Raw genomic sequence first — 17320 nt, 5'->3', positions numbered from 1 at the left:
AAATTGACTACAATAGGATGCTAAAGCAACAAAAGGAAAGGAATGACCAAGAACTCAAGGAAGCTGAACAACAGAAATCAAAGCTTTTAGAAATGTAAGTTAACTTTCGTTATGTTTCTCTTTACAAAGTTTTGTAATGATTACATCTTATTATATGAAATTCTCATTGTCACACATCTCGTGTCACTTGTTTGAGTTATCTGTCCTTGTCTCGCCTATTAACGTTTTAATCTAGAAAAAGACTTGTAAACTCTCAAGTATGGCTGTTTTTTATAATAAAAATTATCCTTATGGAACGTTTATCAGCCTTATAAGAAGAGTATAGGTTTTGGCATCATCAAAAAAGGGGGAAATTGTTAGGAACATTGTATTAGGATTTTGATGATACCAATGTAATGTAGAAAAGTAAACCCCTAACCATTAGCTTTTTCAATTGCTGCTTTCGTCCTAGACGAAAGTTGCCATAACTCCCTTGTAATTCGTGTTAAGCTAGACAATCACACAAAAATGAGTTATGACTAGATGTTAGGGTCTCCAAGGCGAAAGAAGACACGAGAACAGCAACAAGAATCAAACAGGAGTTGTCAACAAGCACGAAAGGACAGTGTTGGTAAAAGACGATCTTTATCAAGCATTACCTCTCTTCAACAACGACAAGAATGATTCACCTGTCTGATTTGACAACATCCTAGGACAATAAGGACTTCATCTTATGGGACACACTTTTCAAGAAGCATTAAATGAAGATGTACCACCTCTTGGAGCTAAAGGACAAAATCTCAATGCTTTCCATACCTACAACGGCTACATGGTACAACCTCATTAATGGAGCATTTAATGCATGAAGCTCCCCGGTCCTTGTCCACTGGTTAAAAGGTTCGAAAATTTCATCTCCCTCCAACGGATGAATTTTCATCACCTATATAAACTCACCTTCATCAACTAAGAAGGTGCTGGTTCATTATCACTCAACTCACTCACTTACAAAAGCTCTTGAAAAGTCTACAATTTACTAAAAGCTTTTGTGAACCAGTTTTGAGGTGTTAAGTTACTTGAAGAATCTTTTTACACCTCAAGGAAGTCTTGGCAATTGTTTGAAGCAATCATATCTCAGAGTCAAGACCTCATCGTTGGAAAATACCAGAAATCATTTTCTACTAATCTCAACTCAGGAGAAGAAGTTGATAGAGGCGGAGTAAACTCGAGGAGTTGAAAAACCTACGAAGGCTGTCCGGCTTAGTGATCAAGGAAGTCTTTGTGTATTTGTACTAAGAGTGATAGTGCAATCCTTCCAACAGTTGTGGAAGAAGAGTGGAGTAGGCATCATTGGCTGAACCACTATAAAATCTCGTGTCCTCTCCATCTCTTTACTTACGCTTTTCTTTTTGCTTTCATATCTTTCCTTTATTATCGTTACCGAAATTTTGTCTAATTACGCAAACTCGTGCAAAGCATCTAAAACAAATCTATCTTATCCGCTGCGCCAAGACACCGAAAGGTGAAGTTTAGGGCTTCTAACGAAAAGAGTCTATTCACCCCCTCCTCTAGACTCTCATCTCATTCTATCGGGACCAACAGAACTATCTCGCAACATCCTTGTTTGACAATCAGCAGTTAGTAGTGGTTAGCGTTAGTTGATTATATTAGCGGATTTGACCTGTGAATTATATCAATGATTGATAAAAAGATATTTGAAAAAAAATAGCCAGTTAGATTAACATGTAAAATGACCTAAGGGTATACATATATTTAATAATAATAATAATAATAATAATAATAATAATAATAATAATAATAATTGTTTTTTAAAATATAAAAATACAAAATATATAATTAAGCCAATAATATTAACTACTTGGGGGTTTATTGACAAAAAGAGTGTTAAAATCACACAACAAATTGAAGTGGGAAACTACCTCGCAATGTTCTTATTTGGCAATCAGCTGTTAGTTCTTCGATATTAGTATATATTAAATATTTTATGCCCTAATTTTTATTTGTCTTCCCTTATGCCCCGTATTTGGTTTCAACCATACCTATACAATTATTTTATTGACAATTTTAATTAATCTTGACTATATTATCTTGCATATGTAAACTTAGAATTACATATTTAAATACGCAAATTCAACACTCAATTATCTATGCATGAACAATTCCAATATAATATTGTCATGATACACTTTAAAGTACTTATTTAAAAAAAAAAAAACATTGGGCATTATCCCAATCGCGCAATGCGCGCAAAAAACTAGTAATAATAATCCAACATCAAAATTCATTATAGAACTTTTAGTCCAAGGGCTTTTGACCCATCACTCGTTCCAACTTCTCCATAACCATTTGCGTACCCTCGGGTTAGCGAGTTAGAGGCCGCTACGTTATCTTTTGACATCACTTAGTCAATAGAGATAACGCATGTTGTGAGAAATTGTTTAATGGTATTATGTCTATGACTTATAAGTCTAGACTTACCATTCTATATCTAACTCTGTACTTAACCAATTTTGGCTTTGACTATCGCAACACACACAAATTGGAAGTACGAGTTTACCTCTAGGAACATTCCCGAACAAATGGCATAGCCATTTGGCCTACTCGCTCGCGACACGGGTCTAAGGCTCTCAGCTTAGATCCCGTCATGGATCATAGCTATCACAAATTGTTTTGCAAATTTCCATACAACCAACTGCACTGGCCTACGTAAACACGTATCCTTTAATGTATTTAGCATCCTTTAATATCCCGTTAACGTGCTATACTTTCCAAGTACAGCTAGATATCCACACTTGGTGCAGTCCAAAGTCACGAGCATACCTTAAGTATCTCATAACTCTCACTATTGCCTTCTAGTGCGTAACACTAGGGTTACTCGTATGTCTACCGAGTTGGTTTACCGCAAAGGCAATATCTGGCCTAGTACAACCCATTTGATACAATTAAACTACCAATAATCTGAATGTATTCTCCATGAGAAGTACAATCTTCGTGATTATTGGCTAGTTGTACGTTAGTATCTAACGGTGTCCAAACCACTTGATTATCATCCTTTACAAGGATTCAAGCCACGGTAAATGAAATTGGCTTAATTTACGTATATCAATCTTTAAAAAAAAATGGATGTATATAAACATAATTTTTAGACACGTTAATTTTAATGAATTTATTTTAAAAAAATAATTTAAGAAATTATTCGTATTATGTATGGTATATAACCGAGTGCATATTATACCACGATTTGAATTGTAAAACTAAACCTCAAATGAACCTTACAAATTCGAAGTAATTGAAATCATAAAAATTAACCCAAATACAAATTTGAAGACATTAAAATCACTAAAATTAAACAAATTACAAATCTGAAAACACGGAAATCATTAAAAATTAAGAGATTACAACTAACCGATTCCATTGAAAGCAAATACATTTATTCATTACCATCTATCACACCTTTGATTTGCCTTGGAAATCTTAGCTTAGCTTAGCATAAACCTCTAATCTAAACTAATCTACTTGACAATGCTTGTCCATATCCCCCTCTCACTGTTTTTCTTCACAACCTCCGAAACCAAAACCAATACCTCAGCCGGCCACGCCATCCCCCTTCCCACCCACCAGCATTTCAACGTTAAAGAATCCGTTTCTCAGGCCATCAAACTCCATCCCCTGCCAAAAACCCAGGAGGAATTCATCGATGAAAGCCGCCATAAGGGGAAGGAGGGTAGTTGGAAGCTCAAGCTCCTGCACAGAGATAAATTGCCCTTTTCCCATATTACCGACTTCAGCCGCCAATTCGGATCCCGAATGAGAAGGGACGCACACAGAGTGGCCGCCCTCAGTCGCAGAACTCGCAGCGGCGACAGTGGGAAAACCGCCGAGTATGAGGTGGAGGAGTTCGGGGCGGAGGTGGTTTCCTGTATGGATCAAGGGAGTGGAGAATACTTTGTGAGGATTGGAGTCGGGAGTCCGGCGAAAAATCAGTATATGGTGATTGACTATGGGAGTAATATTGTGTGGGTTCAGTGTCAAACTTGTAACTAATGCTACCATCAATATGACCCGGTGTTCGACCCGTCTCTCTCAATAGTTTAACAAATATTGGGGCCAAAACCCACAAAACCATTTGAGCCGTCAATGGAAATCTGGAGGCCTTCTTGCTCGATGTTCCCTATGATGGATAGTCCAGTTGGGGATGGAGCAAATGCAAAGCGAAACGTGCCCCTTTCATAAACTTGTATAAAAATGTTCGTAGCTGGAATGGTCAGGATTGGGCCACCCATCAGGAGAAATGATAGGGTTGGCCAGAACTGTAACAAACCGGTTTAAGTCCTAGCATGTGTCCAATATTGAGATGCTGGGTGCCCGAGGAAGGCTGGCAGTTTGCGTCATAAATGCCTCGTGCAACGCTGCGTATGCCACCGTCTGAGACACACAAGTAGTAGAATTAAGACAAACCCCCAAGATACAAAATTCAAAAGACAAAAGCTCAAACCCAATCTGAAATTACAGAAGCCCAGAAACAATTAAAAGGAAGATCTCTTCAAATAACATAAACACAATCAAGTCACAGTCCAGATCAGCATAGAATATAAGTGTATGTGTACTGTAAGAGACCAGTACCACTTCATCACGTCCATAGGACTACTACTCCTAACCTAAGGTGTTAAGGTTCAAAATGAGTTAATCAATTACACAACTAACCGAAGAATACAAAAACTACTTCTCAAGTTCTATTATTTATGTTTTAAAAAAAAAAATCTAATATTTATAGATATAAAGGCTCTGATTCAATACCTCAAGTGGCGTACGCAGCATTGGGCGACGCATTTATGACACAAACCGCCAACCTTCCTCGGGCACCCAGCGTCTCAATATTAGACACATGCTACGATTTAAACGGGTTCATTACGGTTTTGGTACCAACCGTATCATTTTTCCTAATGGGTGGCCTGATCCTGACCATTCCAGCTAGGAACGTTTTAATACCAGTTGATGAAAGGGGCACATTTTGCTTTGCATTTGCTCCATCCCCAACCAGACTATCCATCTTAGGGAACATCCAGCAAGAAGGCATCTAGATTTCTATTGACAGCTCAAATGGTTCGTGGGTTTTGGCCACAATATTTGTTAACATATTGAGAAAGACGGGTCGAACACCGGGTCATATTGATGTTTGCATTGGTTACAGGGTTGACACTGAACCCACACAATATCACTCCCTGAGTCAATCACCATATATTGATTTTTTGACGGACTCCCGACCCCAATCCTCACTAAGTATTCTCCACTGATCCATACCGGAAACCACGTCCGACCCGAACTCCTCCACCTCATACTCGGCGGCTTTCCCACTGCCGCCGCCGCGAGTTCTGTGAATGAGGGCGGCGACTCTGTGTGCGTCCCTTTTCATCCGGGATCCGAATCGGCGGCGGAAGTCGGTAAAATGGGGAAAGGGCAATTTATCTCTATGCAGGAGCTTGAGTTTCCAACTACCCTCCTCCCCTTTATGGCGGTTTTCATCGATGAATTCCTCCTGGGTTTTTGGCCGGGGATGGAGTTTGATTGCCTGAGAAACCGATTCTTTAACGTTGAAATGCTGGTGGGGGGAAAGGGGATGGCATGGCTGGCTGAGGTATTAGTTTCGGTTACGGAGGTTTTAAAGAAAAACAATGAGGAGGATATGGACAAGCATTGTCAAGTAGATTAGTTTAGATTAGAGGTTTAAGCTAAGCTAAGCTTTGCAAAGCAAATTAAAGGTGTGATAGATAGATGGTGTGAAGAAGAATTGAAGAAGAAGAAGAAAATGTGGAGGTTCTTTTATAGTGTTTTTTTACTAACGTTTAGAAAAAAAATCGCAAATATTCCCTTTCAAAAAAAAAAAAATCAGAAATATTCGCTATAAAAAAAATCACAAATATAAAAACAAAAAGACTATTGTGCCCTTAAGATTTCACGGTTGAGACGGAGAAACTTAACGAAAGGACTAGCGGAGGTCATTTTTGAAATTCGGAGGATGACGGATGCTCAAAACAAAAGTTTAGGACTATTAATGCGAAACCACTAAACTCGAGGACCCTTGACTAGTATTTACTCTTTATTAAATATAAAAATTTCAATTAAAAAATATATCTCAAAAAGAATTGTTAGTTTCGTGAAGCAATTCATAACTTTGCAATGAAGGTAATGATCATTTTTCTCCAAAAGGTTTGCTTATTGTGTGCCACACATGACTACTTCATAGCATATTCTTCTTTCTAAATTTAAAATCCACGGGAAATAGTCAACTAGACACTTCAACTTTATATTAGAAGACAATTATGTCTCTAAATTTTAAAAGATCACTATTAAATACTTGCTGAACTCGTCATGTTAGTGCATCTGAGTCTAACAACGGATATTCAACTAGAACAACTATTTATTAGGGTTTCGGTGATGAACCTGTTAGGAATCAGTGTATTTAGATTTTGATGATACCAATATTACTAGGATCGTAGACACCTCTTTTATTTTCGCTATATTTGATCTTTCGTGTTAGACGAAAGATTTAGCAACTCACCATGTGATTCGGCTAAGTAGCATACATACACGAATCTGAGTTGTGACCATTAGTTTAGGTCAACGAAAAGAAGTGAAGAACAAGAGAAGACCGAGAGAACAACACAGACCGAAAGATAGAAAGGGTCTAGCTCTCGTGTAAACTTCGAATGATAAGGAAATTGTTTTTTGATCAGTAACAACAACGAAAGATAAAGGAAATCTTTCGTGTAACTTCCTCAAGACCATTAAGTCTAAGTTAGACTTGAATAGACACATTCAATGCACAAACAAATGGAATGTTGTCTATGTCTCACAGTTGGGCAATCATCCTAGATAATAGAAGTCCTTGGTATTAATAAAATACTTGTTAAATAAATATATATCATTATTTTATATTATAACTTTGATATTTAATTAAAAAAATATTGTACAAAAAAAGATAATAGACAATGTAGTGAAACAATCAATTGATGAATTTGAATTTAAAGAATTTTTACATTGGATACAAATAAAGACAATATAATTAATACAATTATTTCTCTTAATTAATTTATTGATAATGAATAATTATTTTTTAACAAAGACATTGTAGGGACAATGTAGGGAATATAATTAATTGATGAATTTGAATGTAAAGAATTTTTATATTGGAGAAAAATAAAGACAATATAACTAATGAAATTAATTCTCTTATTTAATGTATTGATAATGAATAATTTTTTTTTTTTGAATAAAGACATTGTAGACACATAATTCTAAATTAAAGAAATGCATATGTATTATTTTGACTTAAAAAGTAGAGTTAATTCCATTCTTTGTCATTCTTCCAAAAGGCTGAACCCCAACCCTAAGGGCCCCCCACACCCCGGCCCGACAGAGCATTTGGGAAAATGTAAATCATGGTGACTCAACTGAACATGAACCACAGAGGCTAGACCGGTGCTCACTGCGCACAAGGAGACCCCTTACTTTGAAAGGTAATTCCATTGTTTGTCATAGATTTATAGGTTACAGTCCACTTTTAGTCATTTTTTTATTAAAACATCCCCATTTGGTCCTAGTATTATTGTTTCATGACCATTTTTCGTTATCGTTTAACAAAATCGTTGAAATTAAATGTTGTTAAATATAAAGACATTTCAATCTTCATTATACAACGTAGGTTGAACCGTTATATATATATTTTTTGTTTATTTTGTTGAAAAAAATTCTATAATTGAATATCGAAATGCCTTTGTATTTCACAATATTTAAACTGTTTTGTCGATAAAGGACAAAAAATGTTTATGCCACAATAATACTAGGACCAAAAGTGGATGTTCTAATAAAAAAAAAAAAAAAAAACATAAAGTGGATGTCTACCGAGTTGGTTAACCGCAAAGACAATATCTGGCCTAGTACAACCCATTTGATACAATTAAACTACCAATAATCTGAATGTATTCTCCATGAGAAGTACAATCTTCGTGATTATTGGCTAGTTGTACGTTAGTATCTAACGGTGTCCAAACCACTTGATTATCATCCTTTACAAGGATTCAAGCCACGGTAAATGAAATTGGCTTAATTTACGTATATCAATCTTTAAAAAAAAATGGATGTATATCAACATAATTTTTAGACACGTTAATTTTAATGAATTTATTTTAAAAAAATAATTTAAGAAATTATTCGTATTATGTATGGTATATAACCGAGTGCATATTATACCACGATTTGAATTGTAAAACTAAACCTCAAATGAACCTTACAAATTCGAAGTAATTGAAATCATAAAAATTAACCCAAATACAAATTTGAAGACATTGAAATCACTAAAATTAAACAAATTACAAATCTGAAAACACGGAAATCATTAAAAATTAAGAGATTACAACTAACCGATTCCATTGAAAGCAAATACATTTATTCATTACCATCTATCAAACCTTTGATTTGCTTTGCAAATCTTAGCTTAGCATAGCTTAAACCTCTAATCTAAACTAATCTACTTGACAATGCTTGTCCATATCTCCCTCTCACTGTTTTTCTTCACAACCTCCGAAACCAAAACCAATACTTCAGCCGGCCACGCCATCCCCTTTCCCACCCACCAGCATTTCAACATTAAAGAATCCGTTTCTCAGGCCATCAAACTCAATTCCCTGCCAAAAACCCAGGAGGAATTCATCGATGAAAGCCGCCATAAGGGGAAGGAGGGTAGTTGGAAGCTCAAGCTCCTGCACAGAGATAAATTGCCCTTTTCCCATATTACCGACTTCAGCCGCCAATTCGGATCCCGAATGAAAAGGGACGCACACAGAGTGGCCGCCCTCATTCGCAGAACTCGCAGCGGCGACAGTGGGAAAACCGCCGAGTATGAGGTGGAGGAGTTCGGGGCGGAGGTGGTTTCCTGTATGGATCAAGGGAGTGGAGAATACTTTGTGAGGATTGGAGTCGGGAGTCCGGCGAAAAATCAGTATATGGTGATTGACTATGGGAGTGATATTGTGTGGGTTCAGTGTCAACCTTGTAACTAATGCTACCATCAATATGACCCGGTGTTCGACCCGTCTCTCTCAATAGTTTAACAAATATTGGGGCCAAAACCCACAAAACCATTTGAGCCGTCAATGGAAATCTGGAGGCCTTCTTGCTCGATGTTCCCTATGATGGATAGTCCGGTTGGGGATGGAGCAAATGCAAAGCGAAACGTGCCCCTTTCATCAACTTGTATAAAAATGTTCGTAGCTGAAATGGTCAGGATTGGGCCACCCATCAGGAGAAATGATACGGTTGGCCAGAACTGTAACAAACCGGTTTAAGTCCTAGCATGTGTCCAATATTGAGATGCTGGGTGCCAGAGGAAGGCTGGCAGTTTGCGTCATAAATGCCTCGTGCAACGCCGCGTATGCCACCGTCTGAGACACACAAGTAGTAGAATTAAGACAAACCCCCAAGATACAAAATTCAAAAGACAAAAGCTCAAACCCAATCTGAAATTACAGAAGCCCAGAAACAATTAAAAGGAAGATCTCTTCAAATAACATAAACACAATCAAGTCACAGTCCAGATCAGCATAGAATATAAGTGTATGTGTACTGTAAGAGATCAGTACCACTTCATCACGTCCATAGGACTACTACTCCTAACCTAAGGTGTTAAGGTTCAAAATTAGTTAATCAATTACACAACTAACCGAAGAATACAAAAACTACTTCTCAAGTTCTATTATTTATGTTTTAAAAAAAAAATCTAATATTTATAGATATAAAGGCTCCTATTCTATACCTCAAGTGGCGTACGCAGCATTGGGCGACGCATTTATGACACAAACCGCCAACCTTCCTCGGGCACCCAGCGTCTCAATATTAGACACATGCTAAGATTTAAACGGGTTCGTTACGGTTTTGGTACCAACCATATCATTTTTCCTAATGCGTGGCCTGATCCTGACCATTCCAGCTAGGAACGTTTTAATACCAGTTGATGAAAGGGGCACATTTTGCTTTGCATTTGCTCCATCCCCAACCAGACTATCCATCTTAGGGAACATCCAGCAAGAAGGCATCTAGATTTCTATTGACAGCTAAAATGGTTCGTGGGTTTTGGCCCCAATATTTGTTAACATATTGAGAAAGACGGGTCGAACACCAGGTCATATTGATGTTTGCATTGGTTACAGAGTTGACACTGAACCCACACAATATCACTCCCGGAGTCAATCACCATATATTGATTTTTTGCCGGACTCCCGACCCCAATCCTCACTAAGTATTCTCCACTCCCTTGATCCATACCGGAAACCACATCCGCCCCGAACTCCTCCACCTCATACTCGGCGGCTTTCCCACTGCCGCCGCCGCAGCGAGTTCTGCGATTGAGGGCGGCGACTCTGTGTGCGTCCCTTTTCATTTGGGATCCGAATCGACGGCGGAAGTCAGTAAAATGGGGAAAGGGCAATTTATCTCTGAGGAGCTTGAGCTTCCAACTACCCTCCTCCCCTTTATGGCGGCTTTCATTGATGAATTCCTCCTGGGTTTTTGGCAGGGGATGGAGTTTGATTGCCTGAGAAACCGATTCTTTAACGTTGAAATGCTGGTGGGGGGGAAAGGGGATGGCATGGCTGGCTGAGGTATTGGTTTTGGTTACGGAGGTTGTAAAGAAAAACAATGAGGAGGATATGGACAAGCATTGTCAAGTAGATTAGTTTAGATTAGAGGTTTAAGCTAAGCTAAGCTTTGCAAAGCAAATTAAAGGTGTGATAGATAGATGGTTTGAAGAAGAATTGAAGAAGAAGAAGAAAATGTGGAGGTTCTTTTATAGTGTTTTTTTACTAAGGTTTAGAAAAAAAATCACAAATATTCCCTTTAAAAAAAAATCAGAAATATTCCCTATCAAAAAAAAAAATCACAAATATAAAAACAACAAGACTATTGTGCTCTTAAGATTTCACGGTTGAGACGGAGAAACTTAACGAAAGGACTAGCGGAGGTCATTTTTGAAATTCGGAGGATGACGGATGCTCAAAACAAAAGTTTAGGACTATTAATGGCGAAACCACTAAACTCGATTGTTAGTTTCGTGAAGCAATTCATAACTTTGCAATGAAGGTAATGATAATTTTTCTCCAAAAGGTTTGCTTATTGTGTGCCACACATGACTACTTCATAGCCTATTCTTCTTTCTAAATTTAAAATCCACGGGAAATAGTCAACTGGACACTTCAACTTTATATTAGAAGACAAGTATGTCTCTAAATTTTAAAAGATCACTATTAAATACTTGCTGAACTCGTCATGTTAGTGCATCTGAAACTAACAACGGATATTCAACTAGAACAACAGTTTATTAGGGTTTCGGTGATGAAACTGTTAGGAACCAGTGTATTTAGATTTTGATGATACCAATATTACTAGGATCGTAGACACCTCTTTTATTTTCGCTATATTTGATCTTTCGTGTTAGACGAAAGATTTAGCAACTCACTATGTGATTCGGCTAACTAGCATACATACACGAATCTGAGTTGTGACCATTAGTTTAGGTCAACGAAAAGAAGTGAAGAACAAGAGAAGACCGAGAGAACAACACAGACCGAAAGATAGAAGGGTCTAGCTCTCGTGTAAACTTCGAATGATAAGGAAATTGTTTTTTGATCAGCAACAACAACGAAAGATAAAGGAAATCTTTCGTGTAACTTCCTCAAGACCATTAAGTCTAAGTTAGACTTGAATAGACACATTCAATGCACAAACAAATAGAATGTTGTCTATGTCTCACAGTTGGGCAATCATCCTAGATAAAAGAAGTCCTTGGTATTAATAACATACTTGTTAAATAAATATATATCATTATTTTATATTATAACTTTGATATTTAATTAAAACAAATATTGTACAAGAAAAAGATAATAGACAATGTAGTGAATACAATCAATTGATGAATTTGAATTTAAAGAATTTTTACATTGGATACAAATAAAGACAATATAATTAATACAATTATTTCTCTTAATTAATTTATTGATAATGAATAATTATTTTTTAACAAAGACATTGTAGGGACAATGTAGCGAATATAATTAATTGATGAATTTGAATGTAAAGAATTTTTATATTGGAGAAAAATAAAGACAATATAACTAATGAAATTAATTCTCTTATTTAATTTATTGATAATGAATAATTTTTTTTTTTGAATAAAGACATTGTAGACACATAATTCTAAATTAAAGAAATGCATATGTATTATTTTGACTTAAAAAGTGGAGTTAATTCCATTCTTTGTCATTCTTCCAAAAGGCTGAACCCCAACCCTAAGGGCCCCCCACACCCCGGCCCGACAGAGCATTTGGGAGAATGTAAATCATGGTGACTCAACTGAACATGAACCACAGAGGCTAGACCGGTGCTCACTGCGCACAAGGAGCGCCCCTTACTTTGAAAGGTAATTCCATTGTTTGTCATAGATTTATAGGTGGCAGACCACTTTTAGTCATTTTTTTTTTTATTAAAACATCCTCATTTAGTCCTAGTATTATTGTGTCATGACCATTTTTCGTTATCGTTTAACAAAATCGTTGAAATTAAATGTTGTTAAATATAAAGACATTTCAATCTTCATTATACAACATAGGTTGAACCGTTATATATATTTTTTTTGTTTATTTTGTTGAAAAAAAAATTCTATAATTGAAGATCGAAATGCCTTTGTATTTCACAATATTTAAACTGTTTTGTCGATAAAGGACAAAAAATAATTATGCCACAATAATACTAGGACCAAAAGTGGATGTTCTAAAAAAAAAAAAAAAAAAAAAAAAAAAAAAAACTTAAAGTGGATTGTCACTATAAATCTAGGGCCAACAATGAAATTAACCCTTATTTATTTTTTTTCTTCACTTTATTACTGGTATTTTCTTAGCTTCCTTTAATCGTTTTATAAACATTTAGCTATAGAATTATTTTATTTCATTAAGAATTATTGACATGAATTTACACTGAAGCAATGAAGAAAAGTAATATATATTACATACAAGAAATGATTATTAGTTCAAAACATATTTGTTTTGTGTTTTGAGGGTAGCTAATAATAAATTTTTAAATTTACGATTCATTATATAATTGTTAATTTTAACATAAACTTGAGGTGAGAAACTAAAATAACCACTGAATAAACAATTCAGAAACTAATTGAGGACATATGTATAATTAGGGGTTAAGTTTACCATTATATAGCATAATTGAGAGACTAAAATTGTCAATTTCTCAATTATGTATATGTAACTTTATCTCTATTCAAAATACATGTACTTGGTAATGAACAAAAATCCATAAAATTGTACAAAATAAGTGGTTCAGTACAAACGAAGAAATTTCGAACAAAAGGGTCGGAACTCGCTAATAGGAAAGAAGAGAAAAACAATATAAAATATAAGATTTTGGAAAAATACCACTTTTTCTCACTGAGTTATATACTTATATCATCCCCCCCCCCGCCCCCTAATTATTTTTGTAAGCACATTAGCCCCCTCAATTAATCAATAAGTGGCGGTTTCCCCCCTCCTGATATATTAAATTGACATTTCTACCCTTAAAGAAAATATTTTATTTATTTTTCTTCTCCAACAAATTATTGCATATACGTAGGAATGACCACAATCAGTAGGAATGACCACGACCGATTCGAACTGAACCGGACACTATTGCCATCGAATTAAAAGTTTCCGATTATGATTCAGATCTAGAACCCAATATTTGGATTTCAGTTTATTAAAATTATAAATAAAAAAAAACTAGATCCTGAACCGTGAACCGACAGTTCCGGATTCAATTTGCGATTTTGAACCGTCTATATTTTAAAATTTTAGATTTTATATTTTAAAATAGTCTAAATTCAACAATAAATGTATTTTATTTTTTTAGTTCGAAACATGAATCGGCCGTTCCGGTTCGCGATTATAACAATCTCTAAATATCGGGTTTCGGTTCTAAATTGTAATTGGAATATTTTGGTTTGGTTGCTACCGTGTCTATTTGGTTTGAACCAAATTGTGGATTGGATAAGAAAAATAAATGAAATATTTATTTTAAAGGTAAATATGTCGATTTAACATTTCAGATGGAAAAACAGCCACTTGAAAAATTCAGGGGGAAAAGTGCTATAAGTATATATAACTCAGGAGAAAAAGTGCCATTTTTCCTAAGATTTTAATAGACTCTATAAAATAGTTTATATGTGATTAAGATTATCAATCTGTATTTTGGTGAGGTCGAATTGAAGAGTTATTCTAAGTAATACAAGTTTGGTGTGTTGAAATGATGAGAAGAGGGAGTCACCACAACTTTGTCGACATGTGAAACAATCATTAGGGGCTCTGATCTACCTTTAATTTGGTGTTTACAACCTATGTTGGAATTCATACATGAAATATATATAATGGCTTTTAGAAAGGTGTTTACAACCTATTTTAATTACGAATAAATAAGAATCTTTTTTTTCACGTTGCAGATAACATATAATTTTCTAAAATTACCCCCTTCTTTTTAGTGTATATATTACAATTTGCATGCAGTGTATGTGAAAAGCAAATTTCATATATGCAACATTGTTACAATACTCTCCCGTTAAGTAGTACACTAGGGGTAGGCGTTTTGAGATTTGATTCGATTTTTTCCGATTTCAGTATTTCAATTTTAAAAAAATTGATATCATTCAGTTTAACATTAATTCGGTTCAGTTTAAGAACCCCAATTTTTTAACATTTCTTATTTTTCCAAACATAGTACAAAACAATACATATTCACATAGTTAAAATCCAAAATCTAAACATTATATAACAAAATAGCAATCAAAAGTTTAAACACACTGCACGGTATAATTTGCCGTTCATAACTATCCAAATCTAATTAATTAAGAAGACCAATAAGATGCTCATATTGATAATCAAATTAAATTGAAACCTTTTAATTATTAAACTAACAGTAGGATTAATTTAATTGTGGTGATTGCCCCGTAAAACAAGAGGCTAACAACCTCACGGCTCTCTTTTCTCTCTTTGCTGTCTTTGGGAGTTTGGGACCAAAACATCGCTGTCACTAAATGGAATCATTATCTTAAGAGCCACAAAATTTTAATCTTTCATTATCCATCGTTAATTGCATTATATTCCTTTCTAGGTAAAGGATACAAAACAACTTTTAACATTGCTCGCTGTTGCTTTTTGCTGCAAACAGCACAACATATCGGATTGCTATGGAATAACTTTGAAATTTAGGACAAAAACCTCAAAATCAAAGATAGCTATGGAATACAAAAACTCTACAAAAGTCATTTAAAATCCATCACTATAAAAGTATTTAAAAGTCTTGACTGAATACAGCCCCATTAGTTGTTATTCAAAATGTTGGATAACAACGATTTGAATAACAACGAATATTAACATGCAAATAAAAAAAAAATGATATTTATTTATTTTACTCCAGAAAAAGATATATAGAAAGAAAATTAAAACATACAACTACAAAAATTTATGTTATAGCGCTCTCTATAGCATCCACCATCAGCAATAATGTTCGGATTTCCTTAAAACTGATTTGCTTCATCCACCATCCTCCTAATGTATGTGCAAGAAGCGTTGAAGTTTTTATTTTCTAGAATACAATGAATTACAAAATTATATTTGAACACTAAAATGTATATGTTCTCAACTAACTTGAACAAAGATAAACATAAACACTTTGAACTTAATTTATACGAAACTGTTCGTAGAAATTTAAGGGTAGAATGAGTTTCTTTTTTATGGGAAGAAAATAAGAATTTTGAGGTGTCAAAAGTTCTTAGACGTTCTACCCAATTGAATTCATTAGCATGCATGATTGACAATTTTAATGAAAATAAATCTAATGTTAAAATTCAAAAATTTCATAAGGTCAAAATCCTGAAAAAGTTGAATTGTACTTGTACTAGGGCAAACCTACATCCATTTCCAATGCGGGAATAATGCTACTTAAAATTCTTCCTAACTCCATTTCTCATAACTCAAATGAGTACGTATACTTTGAGAATCAATTTCTAATTCATCCATTATTCATCTTGTGCGTATAATAAATTAATAATATATCAAATTCATCATCTCCACTAGGAGAACCCGAATCTAATTTGACCTAATTCAAATAAGAAGTAGACCTACTTAAAATTATACCTCAAAATGATCACTTTAAATGTCATTTTAGTTAATTTTTACTACAAATACCTTATAAAAAAAATATTAATCCACAAAATGTGTGTTGGTTAATGCATGTACACCTCACAATTCACACCCAACTCGAATTGCACTTTGAGGTGATCTGGGTGGAAATTTTTATATTTAAATTCGACGTACTACTTGCTGTTATTTAAAAAGTTTGATTAGAATGAATATGAACAACAAATGAAGAGTGCAAGATATATTTACTTTACACAAAGTTCCAATTCCTTGAAGGGATGGTGATAAGATATTTGGGGTGGATGAGGCCTTAGATTAATATTCTGAGGAAGGGAATTTGGAAAGAATTTAGAATGCTAGGTAGGTTGTGTTGATGCAACTGAATGGAATATGTTGAAAACATTCTGCAAAAATTAAGAGAATTGAAGACAGAGGAGATTGAAAAGAGAAGAGTTAGGACAACATAGTCACGTGGCTCGAACTTTCTCTCCACAAAAACAACATATTCTTTGTCGTCTATGATTATTGGAACTTAAATTCATACTATATAGCTCTTACATTGTATGGTATCTTCTACAGTTTACTTTTAAAATTAAAAATAATAATAATAATAATAATAATAATAGTAATAATAATAATAATAATAATCTACTATACTAATAAGAGCCCAAGAGAGAAGGCCTATAATGGGTAGAAACAATGACGGTCAAACATTTTAATCAAATGAATGGCTCAGATTGATCAGATTTTAATTTTTTCATAAGATTTCCTAATTCATCCTTAATGAATATGATTATCCGTTAACTTTTTCGTTAACTTATGTTAGTTCACCGTTAACTTACTCATTGATTTCAATAAGAAAGGTTTTAGGTTCGAACCCCATCCCAATCAAGTTGGCATAATAACTACTATATTTTACTCATATTAAATTAATTAATAATTTAGCAGCTAAAACAAAAAATAATACATATGCTTTTCTTTAATTTAGAATTATTTGATTTCAATGAGAAAGGTCTTAGTTTCGAACCCCATCCCAATCAAAGTTGGCATAATCTCTATTTTACACTTATTAAAGTAAATAATAATTTACTAGC

The 17320-nt window shown here is 34.6% G+C and overlaps 1 protein-coding gene and 3 pseudogenes across 1 annotated transcript; 2 read left to right on the top strand and 2 right to left on the bottom strand.

Annotated features, from left to right (window-relative positions):
* The first annotated feature begins 3513 nt into the window (after window positions 1-3513).
* LOC109157080 lies at window positions 3514-4390 on the top strand (annotated as a pseudogene).
* Window positions 4391-4824: 434 nt separating this feature from the next.
* Window positions 4825-5649, bottom strand: LOC109157081 (annotated as a pseudogene).
* Window positions 5650-8513: 2864 nt separating this feature from the next.
* Window positions 8514-9289, top strand: LOC109157083 (annotated as a pseudogene).
* An 852-nt stretch (window positions 9290-10141) lies between these two features.
* Window positions 10142-10675, bottom strand: LOC109157071 (protein ASPARTIC PROTEASE IN GUARD CELL 2-like; the record flags this gene model as incomplete). Its single annotated transcript, XM_019304950.1, has 1 exon — window positions 10142-10675. A coding segment is annotated over one exon (534 nt), but the record flags the coding sequence as incomplete, so codon positions are not given.
* Between the last annotated feature and the right edge of the window lie 6645 nt (window positions 10676-17320).

The sequence above is a fragment of the Ipomoea nil genome, unplaced genomic scaffold (assembly GCF_001879475.1).
Source record: "Ipomoea nil cultivar Tokyo-kokei standard unplaced genomic scaffold, Asagao_1.1 scaffold2761, whole genome shotgun sequence".
Classification (NCBI taxonomy): Eukaryota; Viridiplantae; Streptophyta; class Magnoliopsida; order Solanales; family Convolvulaceae; genus Ipomoea; species Ipomoea nil.
The sequence above is the reverse complement of the archived record's forward strand: the minus strand, read 5'-3'. Positions and strand labels throughout refer to the sequence as shown.